This window comes from Typha angustifolia, chromosome 15, assembly GCF_048772165.1.
Source record: "Typha angustifolia cultivar Huaian chromosome 15, ASM4877216v1, whole genome shotgun sequence".
Taxonomy (NCBI): Eukaryota; Viridiplantae; Streptophyta; class Magnoliopsida; order Poales; family Typhaceae; genus Typha; species Typha angustifolia.
In genome coordinates, this window is record NC_133253.1 from 19,559,226 (window position 1) to 19,579,176 (window position 19,951).

General features: G+C 38.2%; 3 protein-coding genes across 3 annotated transcripts; 1 reads left to right on the forward strand and 2 right to left on the reverse strand.

Moving 5' to 3' along the window:
- Positions 1–166: 166 nt before the first annotated feature.
- LOC140777392 (uncharacterized) lies at positions 167–4,666 on the reverse strand. Its single transcript, XM_073121465.1, has 8 exons — positions 4,132–4,666; positions 2,429–2,576; positions 2,191–2,341; positions 1,627–1,752; positions 1,477–1,557; positions 1,183–1,375; positions 837–1,104; positions 167–739 (listed from the first exon to the last, which is right to left on the reverse strand). The coding sequence occupies exons 1-8, from the start codon at positions 4,354–4,356 to the stop codon at positions 498–500; spliced, it is 1,434 nt and encodes a 477-aa protein (XP_072977566.1). The 5' UTR covers positions 4,357–4,666; the 3' UTR covers positions 167–497.
- A 2,040-nt stretch (positions 4,667–6,706) lies between these two features.
- LOC140777254 (uncharacterized) lies at positions 6,707–9,380 on the forward strand. The gene is made up of 4 exons (XM_073121241.1): positions 6,707–7,536; positions 7,628–8,708; positions 8,897–8,980; positions 9,103–9,380. Exons 1-4 carry the CDS (start codon positions 7,219–7,221, stop codon positions 9,162–9,164), a joined length of 1,545 nt encoding a protein of 514 aa, XP_072977342.1. The 5' UTR covers positions 6,707–7,218; the 3' UTR covers positions 9,165–9,380.
- Positions 9,381–11,879: 2,499 nt separating this feature from the next.
- Positions 11,880–18,523, reverse strand: LOC140779850 (probable ethanolamine kinase). Its single transcript, XM_073125146.1, has 11 exons — positions 18,268–18,523; positions 17,229–17,320; positions 16,546–16,652; positions 15,993–16,098; positions 14,984–15,106; positions 14,727–14,818; positions 13,894–13,978; positions 13,649–13,754; positions 13,463–13,529; positions 12,364–12,456; positions 11,880–12,270 (listed from the first exon to the last, which is right to left on the reverse strand). The coding sequence occupies exons 1-11, from the start codon at positions 18,438–18,440 to the stop codon at positions 12,142–12,144; spliced, it is 1,173 nt and encodes a 390-aa protein (XP_072981247.1). The 5' UTR covers positions 18,441–18,523; the 3' UTR covers positions 11,880–12,141.
- Between the last annotated feature and the right edge of the window lie 1,428 nt (positions 18,524–19,951).

Below are 19,951 nucleotides of genomic sequence, written 5' to 3' on the forward strand. Positions count from 1 at the left end.
AGTTCACGCAGAGGCCAGAGCTGAGGGAGTTGATGAGAGAATGGATTGCTCGAAGTTGGAGAGACGAAAAGAAGCTCTGAAGAAGAGGGGAGAGGGAGAGGGTCTCTAGTATCAAAAGTCAAACCCTCCATTGTAAAGCATCTGAACTTTTTCCGACAACTACATGAACATCAAAAAGTGCAGCAATGAGTTTGGACTGCACTCGTTCTCTTCAGAGAACATAAATTTGACTAGTATCGTAATTGTAGTACTTTTCTATGGATATTCTGTTCTCCGAGTTCCCTGATTGTTCAATCTTGATTATCGAAAGAACAGGTCCATAGATTTTCCTAATCATACAGAGAAAAATTTTGGTACCAAGCTTAACACTGATACATAAAAAGTTACCTCAAGGTACGATCAACAGATTCTACGATAAATCAGGCTATAAACAGGCACGGGAGCTGATCATCTTGGATAGAGAGAAACAAAATGCATAAAGACTAAAGGCAGATCAACTAATTGGACCACACATGGATCAGGCCTTGCTTGTTACCAGTGTAAATCTCGTTCCTATCCTCATCGTAAAAGAGGGCAGTGACATCCTCAAGAGCTTCCTGAATGGTGCTCCGGATGATAGATCGGCTGGAGCCGCCTCGCTTGCGTGGCGCAATCTGAAGAGCAGGATCACGAGGGCAGATCTTGGCAATGCACTTACCGCTCAGGATGTTGCTCATGTTGATGGATCCGACAGCAGGAACTGCAGAGGTCAACGACAGTAGCTCATAATATCAGATATCCTTGTGAGAACAAAAAAATATGATAATGGGTTTCGACGAGATAGGAGAAGTAAATACCTTCTCCATGATCTTCGCATCCATCTTCAGCCTTGCAATAAGAAATTATCAGGTCCTGGTCACTGGTGATATAAATGTTATTTGTGTTACAGTCGGGGTGCCACAGCAGGTGGTCTTCAAACGAAGTAACAAGTTCTCCACGGAAATTCCAGACTGCCACTGTCCTGTTTCGGAACGTTAAGAAAAGATGATTCTCATAAAGGAAAATGAATGCTGAGGGGGTCATGAAATCAGTCCGGCTAACTTCAATCAGCTCTGAGTTCCTCACCTAATCCAAGAGTTGAGAATGTTAATTGTGAACAAGAAAACTAACAAGAAACTAGAAGAAAATGCTATAGCAGCCTACATCAAGAATTTGCAAGTTCTCATTCTCTTGCTTGACCAGAAGCTTCTCATTGAACTGCTCAATGAAATCAACCTTCTTGTTCCGGTGTAACAAGTGATTGAAAGATTTCAACACTGTTCCATCTTCAATTGACAATATTGTAAGTGGAACATAACCAGGAGTTCTCTGGTATATTAGCAGCATGATGCCTGGACTGTGTTAGAATGTACAATATCCAGCGATCAGGAGATAAATAGATTCAGGTGCACAAGGTGTACTCAATGCATGTTATGAAATATGAGGAGGCAGCCAAACCTTATTTTGATCTCCTGAATATTCTTATCACATATAGAGTACAGAAAGTTATAATTCTTCAGGTCAAACACTTTGTAAGTACTGCATGCATAAAAACAGATATTAGATTACAATTTGTTAACAGAATATAATGTCAAGATGGCCACTTACCCATCCTGAGCTGAATAAGTAAGTACTTTGCCATTGACATCATCAAATTCAACAAAACCAGGCCATTTTAGTGATTCAGTCTCAAAAAGAGGATAGCCAGCATCTAACTGATTTCTTCTGATATACCTGCCAAGACAAAAAGAAATCATCAATAGGAAGCTAGTCAGAGAAAAAAAAAGCATCCACCAAGACTGTTAGAGAGGCGGTCTTTTATGCAATATGGTTTCTAACTATCTAGATGGAACTATTTCTCACAATTATCGCTGATCAAACAAAGTTATTCAACACAATCAAGTGTGACAATCTCATACAGAGGAGCTATAACCAAAATAAGATCAAAACACCTGTATAGGTTGGCTCTATCCTTTGTTTAAGGACACAAGTCATGTTTTATCTCAATGAAACAGGGCTTTATGCCTTCTATAAAAAACAAAAAGAAAAAAATATTGAAACTGAAATCTCTGTACAAAGGGAAATAACATGTTCACGGGCGTAAGAAGAAATCAAAGGGAAAGAACAATAATTCCTGAAAAGTTAAACTTTCACATGAACCAAGTTTCTTACTCTATTGGAGTTGTCCTGCATTTCAGGGAACTGAAATGGTCCGATGCATATACTGACACAGTGATAAGTGAATCATTATTCTTATTATAAAATAAGCTCCTAATCACTTCATCGGGGCTTATGTTCAAGAAGCATATACGTTTGTTTGTTGCTGTCAACAAAGAGGAAAGGATGACAATGATGATCAGAATAAAAAAAAAAAGGGGTCAAGAGAAAACTACGAAAGCATCAGCCTTACTCCGGCTAAAAGCGGCACAGAGACCAGATTGTGCAAGAGCAAATATAACATCCTTTGCTGCAACAATCTCAATAATTTTGGATCGCTTCTTCAGAAATTGTAATTTAAGGAACCAATGGATATCATCGTCATAAGTATCAAATTCCTCCTGCATACCCAACAAAGTAATCACATGAAAAACATTTGCCAGTGGAAGTAAATTCAGAAAAGTGTGGTTAGATTGTAAACTCAAACATGCAATAGAGAGAACGGTAATGGAAGTATAGCCTTAGCAAAACAAAGTATGATCTTAGACAGCACCAGACTCCTCAATGTTCCATCTCACCTCCATTGCTATGTTACTAAAAAATGTAATATAAATAGAGTCATTTAACTTGCTAAGAGTTCTATTGCCAATCTGTCAACTCCTCCTCATGGGAAAGCGACAAGAAAAGGGTCAAACCATTGAAAGGAAACTCCTTTCCTTGTCAGAAAATAAAGTGATCATGTTTCCAATCCAAAGACGAATTTTGAGCAAGCATTTATACATCCATGGTGTTAGATGCCTATGAGTCTACCATTTCATCATCTCAAGTATATGATATTCCTTATTATGTGTTTTAATAGTCTATTTTGAGCAAGATTAGACTTATATCCCAATTTGATTGTACCAATGGACTGGAAAATTAATATACTTTGGAAGTTGTTTTTGAAAAGTCTTAGCTATATCTTAATGTAGACATGTGTCAAAGTACAAACTTCCTTTCCAGTAAAAGTGGCTATAGAGTCCATGTTAGTCTAAAGCACCTTAAATGCAGGAGCTTAAGTTTTGAAATTATGAAGGATATGGATAGCACTGAATAGTTGCAGAGAAACACTGACAATATCACAATAAAAGCTCAACCTTCATCCATGTGGAAATAAAATGTTTCTTTATCATGCCATACAAATAATGATAATCCAGAGACAAAATATGAATGACTGGGAAATATTAGAAGGCTGCATTCCTGCCTCAAGACACAGTCCAAATTTCAGATATAGTAAACCCTATCCAATATTATGACTTAATTAAAAAATTCTTATCTGTCAATGGATGAACTTCCTTTGAAACAAAATTACCCATGTTGGCCTAATCAACTATGCATCAGCACTACTTTCACTACCAATCTACTGAAACATAGCAGTAACTCCAAATCAAAGATCGATAATAATATGAGCCCTAACCCATCATGCCAATCGTCTTGCTACATATCAAAAGGAGATGTAATTTTTCTGAAGCAGAAGACAATCAACTTTCGACCTATCTGAGTATTAAAAAGAACGACATGTTGCCTCTCTCATGAAAGTAGATCAGAAGTAATACACTGGACAACCTTCTACTTTTCTTCATTTTTAGCTGCACGAAAGAAACAATTCTCAGCTTTAGCATACCTAAACAAGCAGCGCATCCATGAAGTCAAACTAATATCAATCTCCATCGCAAGCCACCAAAACAATAAACAGTAACACTAAATCCAAGATTTCAAATTTGAGCTTCACCCTTAACCCTAGATGCCGATCATCTCCAACTTAAGGACGGCTCCAACTTAGCAAAGGCGAGACTGTAATACTAACTACAAATCCCAAACTAATAATCATAGAAGATGCAGCCAAGGTACTACCGAGAAACCCTAAAATCAGGGAAAAGAAGAACAAATTACAGAGTCGGATCTCAAATCACAGACCTGGAGCTGGATGTTTCTAAACTTCTCCGGTGAATTCGACGAATTGACACGGGCCATCCGCGGGAACCCACCGATCTCGCGGCGGAGGAGCTTCCTCACCGAATTGCTCCACTCCCGCTCCCGATTCTTCCGAGCAGAAGCGTCGCTGGAGGACCACTCCCTTCCTCGCTTCTTCGCCGTCACCCGGAACCGAAGCCTCAGCGAAGACTTCTTGTGGTTCTCCATCTCAGCTCCTCGACCCCTCTCCCTCTCTCCCCCCCCCCCCTCTCTCTCCCTCTTTCTCTCTCTCTCTCTCTCTCTCTCTCTCTCTCTCTCTCTCTCTCTCTCGTGCACTAGTTCAGGGAGAAACGCGAGGAAGACGAGATGGAGAGCTCAATGAAGAGTAAGGGAAACAACTGGAGGAGCTAGGGCTATAATTTTCCCGAGCTCTCCATAGTTGCGGAGATGGAGATGGAGACGGAGAAGAGCCCAGCCTTTTCCCTCACGCGTCTTGCTTCGAGTTTGCGTTTTTCGACTTTGGTACAAGGAGTGTGTGGGGGGTTTGAAGCTGTCGGAAAAGAGTAGCTTCTTTTGTTTACTAATATACATGCCGACTAGGATTTAGTGGACAACCAAATATGGCCCAAGTCAGGTTAGCACAGCGCCACGGCCCATGCCAGACCGGATTCGAAAAGTTCTCCTCGTCATAATAAAATAAAATAATAATAAAAGGTTTATAATTTAATTGCATTGTAAATATAAATTGTGTTTATTTTAATATAATAAAATGTGACTATAGAAAATATATGCACTCAATTTTTACATATTAAATTGAAAAGTTAAATACAATTAAATTGTAAAAGCTTCCTTGAGGATCCCCTAACAATATTTATAGACTTATCTACTAGAAAAAAGTCTATAGACTAATAGATCAATCAGTATTACAATTTGTTACAGCTTCATATTAACATAGAAGGAACATATGGGTATCAGCCTTTTAACAAGCCCTATATTTGGCCGGCAAATAGACTGACGAACTAGAGAGCAGCACGGTAAGCCTCTTGCTTGCAAACACAAATATTATTGCAAGGAAGTAAAATTTTTGTCTTGGAAATAAGCTCTCACATAGCCAAACATTGACAACACTATGAGAAGAAACATTAAGAAGCTTGGAAGGAGATGAAAGCATAGACAATTTAACATCCTATAGCCTAATCAGCACCTTAATAGATTAGAAAGAGCAAACTTATAGTATAAACTATAAACAGTAAAACTAAAACAGAAAGAGAGAAGTAGGCTAGGTCAAAGCAACTCCAGAACATATACAATCTTTCACGTACAAAAGAAAAAACTCATACAAATAAAATTTAACTTGACAAAAAAGAAGACATTCAAATCAACATGCGATGTCGAAATCACTACAAAAAGGTAGGAAGAAGATCTTTCTAAAAGGGAGTGAAGGAACATAGGCACTAAACCCTAACAAAACTTGGACCGGCACAAGGACAAGACATGTATCACCCACACGGTCACATTCCATTATTTCTATCTTTTCAAAATAACTAAAATGTTCTACGTAGCAGACTCACTTATATATATATATATATATTATATTTTTAATTTTGTCACATAAGATATATAGATTTATATATTTTTTTTTCTGACCATGTTTGGATTTCTAGTAAGGAAGACTAACCTGCACATTAACTTATCTTATAATATGGGGTAATTGGACTTTAAAAAGTTAAAAAGGTAGGCTGGGCAAGAGTTGGCCTGCTTGCAAATTGAATCATCTTTCGTATATCTAAAAGCCCCTTGATGCGATTAATTAATTGGCCGCCTAACTGGAATATCTGCTTCTAAACTGAATCACCTCTCGACATCTATAAACCTATTAAGGACTTTATTCTCATTCTTTTTTAAAACGGGACTTTATTCCGAAAGAGACTGGAAACTTTTATATATATATATAAAAGTTGAAGTTAGCTTGCTAAGGTGGGTTACATGTCATTTAGTCTGTTACGCTCATCAGAAATTTCTTCTCCTTTAAAGTAGTTTTATGAGAATATTCAAACCCACCATGCTCTTAAATATTGATTCTCTTATTCACCAATCTTATAAATCTTTTGTCGTCATAATTCGTCATAATATTATGATGCTGTCCTCTGTTCGTCCGGAGCATCTGTGGTTTTATTCGCTTATGTTACCCCCGGGGCCCATCTGTTGCCAATCACAAGGCGGCAAAAGGAGCCACGTCAGCTTGCCAGAGGCCCGGGCCCAGTCTTTAAGAGCATCCGTGACCAAAGGCCCACGGGCTCCCTTCTTGACCTCACTCGTTCAAATTTCAAATACTGGACCTGAAGACCTCCCAATTATGTAGATCATATTAATCATTTTCAAAAGCATTGGTCTGATCTAAATCATTTTCAAAATCAAATTTTGAGGGCCATAAAATTAGAGGGGTTTTTTTAAAAAAAATAATAAAAAAATAATAATTAATAGGTTAAGAGGAGCGAAACTGCACTGCAGCTGCATTTAAAGTCTCTCACATTACACATTTATTCCCCTCCAGCCTCCGGGGCCTCCTCAGGTACTGTTACTTACAAGATCTGCCACGTCGTCAGACTGCTGCCACGTGGGAGGCGTGACTGTCATAACCTGAATAAAAAGAAATTTGACAGCTACTTGTTTTCCAATTTGTAAACATTTAACGGAAATTAAAAAGGAAAAAAAATGACGACGACTCCGCAGTGCGCGAATCGTGCACTCCTCAAAATCAACCACAGCGTAGGCACGACGAGTCCTGGTTGGCGTCTGACTTGGCCGTTGCCGGCGAGAGAACCAGGTCATCCGCCACGCGTCACCACCAGAAGCCCATTCCACGGTGGGCCGGCGAGAGAACTAAGTCGTCCGCCTCGTGTCACCACCAGAAGCCCATTCCACGGTGGACCGCCGAAAGAAACCGAAGTCAGTTGCACGTCGACGACCGGATCAAGAAAGAATTCTCCGCACGCACACGGAGATTAGATTAATATTAGAGATAACATAGCAGCACGGCAACCCCCATCGATCAGATCACCGCAAAAAGCTACCGTCTTGGGGTTCACGATGAGGTCGACGAGATCGTACCAGGAACTCGACGTCGAGTCTCTCTGGACGAAGGCCAACGAACTCGAGGAGCAATTCGCGGCGTACAAGCTCAGAGCCGAGGACAAACCGACGAGGGTCTCCTACAAGGCCGATAGGATCAGCGAGATGGAAGCCAATCAGAGGGACTCGAGAGGAGAGCTCTACGAGAGATACGCGCAGAGACGAGACTCCAAGCTGAGAGAGGAGTGGCTGCTGAGGATGAAGGAGAAGGAAGCGGAGATGAAGGCGATGTGGGAACGCTTGGAGCAAAGCCGCGCCGAGATGGCGGCGACGTTTGTGAGTTCTTGCTCTCTTCTCTGCCTTAAAAATGTCAACTTTATTGCTTTAACTTCATGTAGTGAATAGGATTCTCTACAAAAACTTGCAGCAGAGAATTGAATCCAACCATGCCGCTCCAAGAAGCAGCAGTGCCAAAAGGCCTTCTTCGTACGATAGAAGCATGTCTTCCTCAAAGCCTAGGAGCTCTGTATCAAATATTCCTAAGACTGCTCACTCGAATTCCATAAGGAGAAGAAACCAACCTGAGACAACTCCTCCTACAGCTCGAGACTTCTCTGACGCCAGGAAGGAGAACAGAGTGCCATCATCAGGTGTGTTAGCTCGAAGCAGGAGCACAAGTACTGGAGATGTGATTGCGGTTAGAAATCGCAAGTCGGTATCGCATTCGAGGAGGAATAGCACGGCTAGTTCTGCTGAGTTTGAGGAGATGCAATCGGCGCCCAAGAAGCAAGATGAACAGATTGTTCTTAATGAGATCCAAAAGAGCGGCGCCGCCTCGAAGCCGTTCTTGAGGAGGGGCAAAGGAATTGGCCCTGGTGCTGGTGCTGCTGTAGCTAAATTAAGAGCCTCCAGGGTTGCTGAGACTGCAGTGGATGACAAAGACGAACAATCGCCTAAGAAAGGTGGGGACTTGGACTCTAATTCCAACGACTCGGATGGCGGAAACTCGAGTTCCAACGAAGGATCAAACGACTGCATTGATCCAAGATCTGTTCTTGAAACCAAGGATGATTCGTCCAACCATTATTCCTCAGCGGAGAAGGCGGGAGAGTCCTCGGGAGGAAGCTCTGAATCTTGGTACTCGAACGTGAATACTTCATTCTCTAACGTACCAGGGATTGATGCATTAGTAGATTCTCCTGCAGTGAGCCCACCTTCCTGCGAGGTTGATGCTCTGGAACCAAGGAAGAAATCTGGGAGCGCTGAGAAGCCCGTTTCGGCATCGAATTCTCCCGTCGAATCGCACAAGGATGCCGCGAAAGGATTGAGGAAATTACTACATTTTGGGAAGAGAAGCAAAGGTACAGAGAGAACTATATCCGCCACAGCAACTTCGCTACGTGATCAGGAAGGTTATGAGCATGCCCATGAGATAGCAAACTGGTCATCGTATGATCTTGAGACTGCTTCTAATAATCCAATTGATGGGCATATCATCTCTGAACAAGGTATCTCTCTTGCTTGCTAGTCCTACTTGGATTTTATGTTGACAAGGAGAAATATATACTAGACTTCAGCTTCAAATCTTAAAACCATCTTCGTATGCACTTTCAAAGTTTATACTATTTAGAAAGATGTTAGTGGAAAAGTAATATTACTATGTTTCGAATCTTAAAACTCCTTTTGTTTTGTGCAGTTCACTCTTCGGTAATCTCCACAGCTACCTCAACTCGTAACATAGAAGTGTCAGAAGATCATCCATCAGGAAGATCTCCAAAAGGTAACTGCTCACTAGCAACATCTTTTAGGCTTACGAGAGTTCTCTTTTATTTCTTCTGTACATCGCCTAATGATCTGCGTATTAGTGGGTGTGGTTTTGATGTACATTTGTCTTCCTTGCAGCGCACCGTTCTTTCTTTTCATTTCCATTTCGTAACAGAGGACATGAATCCAAGCACCGGTGATCGGATGAAGGTCCAGAATTTGAGTCTTTTTTTTAAATTTTTTTTTAAAAATTCTTCTTGTTTAGCTTCTGGCTAGAGAATTTCTTACCTCCACTGATACAGAATTTGCGAGAGTGTTGTGATCTTTGTTGGTTTGCTATGTTCTTTTATTTTATTTATTGCCTTTCTTTTGTTGCTTACAAACGTGATTGTACCATTAACAAAAGGTGAACCATTCTTTTTTTTTAAGCTATTGTTTCTTTCCACGTTATCTGCATCAAAAATATATATAGGTGATATCAGATGCACATATTCAAATCAAATACTCATTTGGATTGATTCAATAAACTCATGCGGTGAGTTATGTCAGTTTGGATTCCTTTAACTGTTGTCATTTAGGTTACGTGAGAGACATGTACGGGAGAGCTTGGATTTATTCAAATGTAAGGAGTAGGTAAGCGAGAATTTCTTATCTTGTTCTCTCTTTTTGGTGTAGAAAAGAAAGTGATTTAAGGATTTGCTTTATATAAGTCTTCTGATTAGTCTAAGGGCTCCAAGATTAGTTGAAGGCGTTGACAATGACATTCTGGAAGCAGAGGTGATCAGATGCATCCCGGTATTAGGTGAATCACATATATTCTTGTGTAGTGGTTATGACTGTGCTTGTATGCCCTTTCTTGGGCTTTTATTATCTTCTCTATATTCTTTGCACATTTTGACTATGGGTATTTGCTAGAACTTAGGTAGGTGCTTTCATATTAGAATTATTTTGATTCCAGTAATGTAAGGAAAGGGCTCTTCTTTTTCACCTACAGGTTCTTTTGTGTTTTATTTAAGAAAATATAAAGTATATCTAGTTATGAGAAATTTAGTAACTAACTATGGTTTTTGCTGAATTAAGGGATCAAATCTTTGAATTAGATCAGTTTCCAGCATCATTTTGTATATAAAACATTATAAAGACAAGGGAAAAACCCAAAAAAAACAAAAAACAAGAGGAGGTTTTCCCCCAAAATTCTTTTTGTATGCATAAATTCATTCAGCAGTCACCTGCAAGTTTATCCAAGTATCGTATAGAGAACTCAAAGTTCATGCTCCACTTGAGAGTTGAGACTTCGCATAGAATGGATCCATGAACAATCAACTAGGATTAAACAAATAGACGAACCTTCATATATCTTTGTTTAATTTAATGCTAAGACTCTAAACATAGCATACTTCTAAACCACAGTTCATGTAAGTAAGCAACTAACCTCCAGCATTATTGTAGATCTTCTTCTCGTAGCTCCTGAGGAAGAGGAGGAGGGGGGGGGGCGAGAATCCGAGCTGGAGATGGAGGACACGTGTGCGGACTCCATTTGTTGGACGTCGTGAACACGTGCCCTGCTTCTCCAGCATGGCGTTCTCGTCCCGTTAAGCTCTCTTTGTTTCCGGTCACCGGGATTCTGGAGAGCAGGAAGGGCGATGAGCAAAGAGTAGTAATTTAACTTTGAGAGCCCATTCTTATATACATAAGAATTAAGCTCTCAAACTATATATTCCTCTAGCGTAGCAACCAGTGGGGCAGTGGTTGTGCTATCCAATGACTTGCAACGTTAGGCTGCCTAAAAGAAAATTAATGTGGAAGGAGGACACGGCTATCTACCAAGCAAACTACCTCAAAGCTACTTTGGGAAATGGCAGACAACCAACCAGGGGTCCTAAGGACGTCTTTACAAGGGGAAAGTTCATGGCAGTGGGAATACAATGATCACCATCCAAGTACAAAGTGCAGACGAATAATGGAAAGGAGAAAGAAGGTTGAGTTCGTTACTCTTTGCTTGCTTGCTTAGATACCCCCCCACATTTTATACTATAGACACAAAATTAATTTAATCATTCCAAACTTGACGTAAAGTATCAATGGGATAACAAGCACTCCTTTAGCCGTCCACAAGGGTTTATTATTTGTTTTACCTCATGATCAGCTTATCGCCTGGCAAAAGAATTCCAGATCTTTGTCGCCATTTGGACGTAATTCTTCGCGTGCCGGTGGATGACAAGAGCTGGACGTTACAATACAATCCTTTGAGAGTTGTAGTCTGAAGTCCACATACTTGTAAACTGTTCAGATGTTTGGTCAAATCATTTAACTACGATAAGTGTTAACCGTGATTGATCTATCAACAGCTCATGGAATCCTTGTCGAGACTTGTTTGTCAAACATCTTATCCCCTCTTTTATCAGAGAGAGTGATGCTTGAGCCCACTCACAACTGAAACAAGTTTGGCAATTAATAATTATATATTAAAACCCAGATAAAAAGATTTACTCAGAAGGTTGAGCAGCAGAAGTATGAAACTAACTGTCAACTGGTGTGCGACGACCATAAAACCCATATGACATACTAAATTTTAACTTAGATTAATAAGGGCATTTATCCGCCGCCGCCCTGAGCACATAAAGAAAGGGCAGGATAAGAACTGCAAGTCTCTGCCACTTTTGCCATCGATGTATAGATGGGTGAAAAACTTTGAAAACAGTTTTGAAAGAGCCTCAAGATTCTCAAAAAATTATACACACATGCATAAATCAACTGAGTATTTGCAAATTCCACCTTGTGAGATGTTAAGCCCCTGGAATGGAGCATCTACAAATTCAAAGGTGCATCAGAAATTTCTTAAAACGTTTTTCGTACCGTTTTCAACACAAAGTAAAAGGTTTTAACTTTGTGTACTGATGAGACGCGACAAAGTATAGAAATGAACTACACTGTTTATTAGTAAGAATAGCAAATCCAGCGATTCTAAGAATACTGTCTTGTTCCGGAACATGATTGAAAAAGAATTACAATATGTGAGTCCAATAGGACTTGGCACGATAACTTAAATTTTGCTTTAAAAAAAGAAGCCTTAAAAAAAGAATATATGCGTCGTACGTAGATTCAGGAAGACGTCTCTGCAAATTGATCTACAACACATAGCATTAGAGTAACATTGGCTGGCAATGAGATGATGATTCAACCAGTGCCTGTCCCAGAGAGATATTTTTGAGCCAAGGAAAAGCAGGCTTCCTTCTGCTTCTTGTATTCATCGTAGCGAAGGAAGAAGTACCAGAGGTAATCAAAATCAATTGGAGACACCTTTGCCTACATTTCATAAGAAAGCAAATGTATTTTTTGTTTTATACATATTGTGTATCAATTGATCTATTCTGCAAATCCAGAGACAGGAAACATTACCTGGATAAGAGCCCACAGTGCCCAGTAAATATGTGATGCTAACCTAAAAGTATTTGTTTCCACATGAAGGGCTTCAAGAACTTTGTCAGGCACCTGAAAGCAAGAAGACTATAACGACAGAAGAAATAATTGGACAGGAAAGGTGCAGATAATAAAGCACATTTCAGAAGAAAAGTATTCTTTTTTCCCCACTTCTCACATATCAAACTGTTTGGAAATAGTGAATTTTGTAGTCCACTATTATCTTTTTTTCCATTTCATGGCAGGTATAACTGTATAATGAAATGTTGTATGGCTTGGCAACAAGACCAGGCTGAGTACTCTCTGCAAATCACATTTTAATATATATCTTCTCAAGGGTTTGAATATGGTTATAGTATGCAAGGAAGAACTCTCGATACAAATCTTGGAATAAATATCATACATGCTTGAAGATGTATATGCGAACAGTTGTAATAAACTTTGAAAGGTTAAACCTGAGTTTGCCCAAACTGCTTATCAAAGAAATTATTGTTATAATTTATAACCAAAATGCATCACAATAACTGCTCCAAGAATAGTTACACAAATTATTCTATGAGGAATGCTGCTTAAGTAAATTCGTGAAGAGAGGTAAATAGATCCGTGAGGGTTCAAAGCCAACATGTGATAAGAGCAAACTGCTACTGTTAAAACTTTTGCATAGCATCAGTACAAATCTCAATTAAATAAGGCACTCAGATATGCAGTGACATTCGAAGCAAAGTCTCTTTGCAATGACCTCTAGTGCAAAACAGGATTGTCTAAACAACCAACAGGGCCTTTGGCTCAGAGAAAGACAAGCAGATAGTTCAAATAAGGCATTTTCAGCTACTTCAGTTAACTTAGCACATAATAGGAAAAATGTGATGGCAAGGGTTGCTGCCCTGAAAGGACCAAGGCTGCATATAGTCCAATTTAGCATAATATCATAAAAACCAGATGACTTTGCAGACAAATAATAATAAATAGAGATATCCATCTATTCCATTAATTTTATTGACCAAATAACTACATTTCAACAATCTTTTAGATTATATTGATAGAGGATGGTGAAAAATGAACCATCAAATTTACATACCTCATCTGGTTTATCAGGTAGCAAGTAACTCCTGAAGAAATGATACTGTGCATCCTTTTTTGGGTACCTACATCAGATAACATCATAAACAAGCCAGAATTAAGCAAACATAGATATTAGCTGATTTCTCTAGGTCATCCTTTTCTCTAGAAATGTTTAAGCATTGTCAGCAAGGACGCAACTCACAAGCTGTAATCACAGTCAAAGCCTGCATATTCGTTGAAGTGGTTTGCAATGTCGTAGCCACGATAGCTGTACGACCCATACTCGAAGTCAATGAAGTACAATTTCTCTATCAAAGAATATGGCACCAAAATAAGTTGAGGGCAAATTTCTAAAATATACAAGTGAAATAGCATATGTGAAGGGACAAAAATGTAGAACCATATGATTATCAAAAAGTGGAGATAAGGAAGTGCAAAAACATATACCTTCTGCATCATTCAGCATCAAGTTTCCAGAAAGTAAGTCATTGTGCGCAAAGACAACAGGGGGATTCAAAAGGTCTGTAAGATCCTGTCAGCAAATAATTGCAATGAAAATATGCACCAGAGGAGGAACCTTCATCTCCATAAGATTAATGGTGTCCACATAACGAAGATCACTAGAACCATTGAAGTATTCAGACATATTTGGATGAGCAACTGCCCATTCCTGCAGGGGTAGCCCCATAAGAAGCTTCGCTCAAATTACAATGATATAGAGCAAGGCCACTGGGAGGCACTGGCAGATCAAAGGTGCTGGATCCTTCAAATAGTATCCAGTCACCAGATGTCTAACTTGCATAGGCTGAAAGATGCCATACACTGGTACACTGCCATTAATTCTAAATTGGAAAACAACAGTTACCTTTATCTTTTTTACTAAATTTGGTATCATAATATATGGATTTTATTCCTTCCGAACTCAAATTTTAATTGAGAATTTCAGAGGTTAATAGGCAATATAAGAGAAAAAAAATTACAATAAATTGAGATAGCTGGTGTCATTACAAGGAAAGAAATAAGCACAGGAGAAAGCAAATTGAGGATGAAAAGATTTTCTTGCAAAATAACATCATGTCCTTGCACTAAGAATATGAAATCATAGAGGAACCTGACAATGATAAACCTGATTTTGTATTAATATCTTGAAGGCACAGAAACTGAAAATAAGAAGTCTATGTTTTAGAGGCATCATAACTTGAGGATACACAGATTCAAGATCATTTGCAATTGTAAGGTGTTTGGAAGAGACAAAAAGCATTACATCATAAGAAAAATACCTTGAGCTCATTAACTTCATCATGTATTTCTTTAAACGAGATTGCTTCATACTTAGCCTGCTCCTCACTCTTATCAAACTTCAAAGTAGCAGCTGCAATGAAACCTTAATTATTCAGGTAAAGGAAGGTTATAGCAAGAAATAAAATAAATTCAAATGGCATGTCGCATGTTGCATGTGGCAGAACTCAAATGTGATCTGTAATTCAACAAACTTCACAAGCATATAAATATATAATACAAGAGTCAAGAAAATAACCTTTTCTAAAAAACTTGAAGATATCATTCCAAAGTTGTGGTTCTTTAGAACCTGGAATGTCCACCTGATGGAATCTATGAAGCTCCTTGGCAATTTCAGCAGCTATTTTTGGGTTACTCATGTCTGCAAAAAGAATATCATCAACAGCCATTTACAATTGCCAAGTGTGCAAAACGGAATGTCCTTATTTGGTCAGAGTTGATACATAAGCTTGAAAAATAAAAGGACAAAATAGAAAAAGAAAAGGAAGAACATATGAATGCATTAAGTAGCATCTCAGAACATGCCAATGTGCCATATCACATTGAATTTGCGACATCCATTATGCTGCAGCAATGATTAATGAGGATCCGACAGCTTTAGTCATATAAGCACTGACCCATACTACACAAAGTATGTCTATGGAAATCCTGAAAACGGCATCCAAAATGAATGTTACAAGCATGCTCTCTCAGACGATTAACTTGGATTCATTCTAGAGAAAAGCAATGCAACCATAATCTACTTTACCACAATCACATGTCTATGCAACTTTGCTAGATATAATGACCAGTGATATTGATAAGAAACAAAAAGTAGATAGTTCTCCAAGGATCTAGACATCAAGTGAAACATGACTCGTACCAGTGAACCATCTGACCATTTCAACTAGCCCGTCTCTAGCTTATTATCTCAGCCAGCACTCATTAGCTTAGGGCTATTTAGGGCTAAGAAGACTAAATCCTAAAATGAACCCTTAGCATCTTGCAGCATAATAGAGCAGCTAGTAGCCTAGTACTACACTAGTTTTGCATCCTGTCTTCATATTAATGACCTCAAAGAGCTGCATTTCTCGGCATCTATCACAGTGAAAAACTACACATGTATACAAGAAAGATGCCATGTTGAACAAGTAACAATTGGGTCCATTTAGTTACCATATAACATAAGCTTATTTCATTCTAAAAATTAAAAAAAAAAAACCCTTTAAAATGCATGAATTGGCTATTTAATAAATAGAAATGATCACCTGAGGGTGAAAGCGTCCGAGCATTGATAAATGACTGAACAATACCATTTTCAAATATTCCAAGCAATTCAGCACCAAATCCTGCAGCTGAGAGATGTCGTATGGCCTAACCATGATAAAGGTAACCGATAAGCTACTATGCAAATATCATGCATGTCTGATTAACAAATTTGCTACATGTTTGAGTGAGATAAATATTTATGCATGAAAAGACAACGGAAAAAATAAATAAATGAAAAGAAAAGCATACTTTAATAGGAAAAGTTGTGCCTTGGATTGTTGCTTAAACCCCAGATTGCTAGATAGAGCATAAAACCCAAAAAAAGGAAGTAAAAGACTAGCTTCATACAAATTCATCAATACATCAAAAACTACCGGCATCAACAACACAATGTGTAAGAGAAAAAAGTACTGAAACATGCTTCCTTGAATGACAATAGGAATGCAAAGTATGCTTATCATAGAACAAGAATATGTAATGGTATATTATGGACCTCCTAGAGAACATATTACACAACCTCAAAAAGTTTAGACACAAATCTGGATCACCAACCTGCAACTCTCTCTTGCGATCAATCACCAAGTCTGTATTTGGCCCATACAGTCGGACTGTCAAAAGAGATTCATTGCCATTGCTCTCTCTCACAGAGACCTTCAGCACTGCAGAACATTACAAGCAAATGATCTTAATTGAGTTTCCAATAGTTAATTGCATAGAATTACATTAAAATGTATACCAAATTAACGGTCATGAAAGATACATACATATAAGTTTAGAATATTTATACTTCCAGAGACATGTCCTGGAAGAAAATTATACTAACTCTATGAAGCTGCAACAGTTCAACAGCTTCATGTGGTGACCTCAAAACGCCATGCATCTTATTGGTAAAATTGTCACAATTAACTGTGGTCTGCATTAGGACACAAATGTGGCTGAGGCACATAGGTTGTATGTTGAAAACTCTGCCTGGTACCAATATGATGTGCTATAATGTCCCTCTCTAACAACAGTCCAGGACATCTTCATTTTATGTTTCACAGATAATGCTAAAAGATAAGAAAACCTAAATAAAAACCAGCAGTTTCAAGTTTCAACCCATTCAATAATATGGCCTGTGGTAGCATCTCTTACTGCAGTAGTTACATGTATATAAGCGTGTAATATTATATTAGGATTTGAATGTTGGAAAGAACAGCAAGATAGATGTGACATTTTGAAGAAGTCGAACTCACAGAGATTCGTAATACCACCAGAAACCTTCTCGATTGAGAAGCATGAGCTGTCAATAGATGACCATTTTCTAAACAAATCCTTGCAAAGGTTTCTGCAAAAATAAGAATTTGTTTTCGGATCAGAGTCTACAACTTTGCATGCTTTATGAAAGGAAACAAAGTAAACAATGAGATATTGTGCTCTTTTTCTTGAAAAAATAAAATCACGGAGTTTGAATGAAAATACTTGTTCCATCTTGAGGTCCTGGTGTATCAAATTGGGTTGAGAAAATTGTATGTAAGATACAAAGGGGAAAAATGATTGTAACACTTTGATTGCATGAGTACAAGTTGCAAACACTAAGGTAAAAGAGAACTCCTCCATTAACCAACTATCCTTTCCAGATATAACGACAGTCCACTCGCTTGCTTTATTTTCCATGGAATATCTGGTAAATTACCTAAAGTGTTGGCACTAAATTAACAAACATAATGGAAAGTTACATACTTTTCTCCAGTATGTAAGAGCTGTAGTGTCAATAATAATGTCAATGAACTTCAAGGAAAACCAAAAATAACTGAATAACATAATCGCACTAGTTCGTCAACTATGACAAATACAATTTAACAAGTATACAGGGGAAAAGAAAATGGCATGTTATCTGGTGAAGATAATGACCATGCTAATAAATTAAGTTACCTTACAGTTAATAACAGGACTTGAAATCTTTCCCAAAAGAAAAGCCCACAACAGGGCACTAATAATTGCAGCGACTAGAGAATTCAAGATATCAAGTGAAAGAGCTCAAAAGGTAAGTTAATCTAATCAAAATTGGAAAGACTCAAACAGCGTAGGAACTAAGAAATGGAAAGTGCAATTCGTACTATTTCTCTCAGAGACATTTCCCCAAACAAGTAGCAACAATCAAAAGCCACGCACAATAATCCGTTGAAACTGGGGAAAAATGAAAGCATACACGAATATATCTCCCTAATCTCACGAAATCGAAACTTCAACAAGAAAAGGACCCCATCTAGAGAGACCGAGAGATGAACTGACATGATCTGAGGCTCCATTTGGGGAAGCGGGAGGGAGATGTCGATCGCCATAGGAGACGAAGGGATCGCGAAGGCTCCACCGTTACTCTTCTCCGCTTCTCTTCCGCCCCCTACTATATGCTTCGCTTCTGCCATGGCCGTGACGGGATCCCAGTTCCTATCCTCCGCCCCCATCTCCTCCTCTATATTTCGATCGCGGCGGAGGAGGGAACGAAGCGTATACGATTCGATTCAGTACGACTGAACGGCTTTGCTCGGATTCGATGAGTTTTTGACTAAAATAGCCCTCGTCTTATTTATTTTTACCAAAATAAATTATTCTTCCAACCTATTATCAAATAGAATCTATCAGTATTTTATCTCTAAGAAAAAATAATAATCGGTTCAATAATTTTATCTAACCTTAAAATACTAAATTGATTAATATTATATATATATATATATATTATTTTAGCTTAAGTTTTTAACAAGTTAAGAAAAAAATTATTAAACGACAGACATACTAAACTGATTAATATTTTAAAAACAAGTTAATTAGTTTAATATTTTTATTATAGCCACATTAAATTAGATGAATTAATGTCCATAAAAAGAATTTGTGTCTCGACTGGGTCTCTTTTATCATATCCACCAAATGGATCTTAGATTATATCCTTGATCTTTAGTATTGGAATATGGATGTATATAAAGAAAAAGAAAAAGAAATTGTTAGTCAATAACGTTCCCATGAAGAATCCTCCTACGCGTGCTTTTTTCCTCTAATTGTTTTGCTGGTATTAACTAAGTTTGAGACTCGTTTTCAGTTCCGTTACTCTATTTCTTTTATATGAGTATTTGTTTTATATTTTATTTTGTTATAGTTTAATTTGTGTTCAGCTAGGTGTATAGCTCACCTTCTATTCTCATATAAAAAACTTAATAAACAAACTGTCTACATACATACATTGTTTAAATAAATAAACAAAATTAAGTAAATCCAGAGTCGGTGAGAAGGGAGACAAAGATTGGTTGGTGAGCATAATAATGTTGCAATAAATGCATTTATGCATGGTCTCTTTATATATATATATATATAAGCTTTTCACATAGTTTACTCACCTTTAGACTGTTGTGGTTCGTTTAATCCCAACGATAATCCCACGCATCCCTTTCTTAAGGATACCAGGCAAAACCCTTTCCTTTTGTCTCACTGTGCCAACTCCATCTCCGACGAGGAATAAATTGCAATAAGGTCTAACTCAATTTAAAACTTAGACAAAGGTTTTAAAAATCGATATACTCTCCCTTTTTAAATATGGGACTAATTATTTGGTATATGTTGGATCCAGCACTCAACCTTTCTGATATTTGTCCACGTGATACAATTTTGGGCTCAAATTAACATCAATCTCGGACTTTTTCTAATCTGACTAAGCATCTTAACCTATGCTGACATGGAGGGATCATCGGCAGGGCAGCCCAAACTGCTGAAAGTTTCTCAAGAAGTATTTCTTAAAACGGCTCGTAATTAGCCCCCCAAAAATTAAATGAGAGCAACTTTAATTTTTTAAATAATAATAATAATAAAAAGGCTAAGATGAGTTGTTAAAGACGAGTAGATCCTTCCAAGTCACAGCTTCTCTCTCTCATCTCATCCTCGTCATTTTACCAATTACCAGACCTCGTTATGGGGCCCAACAGATCTT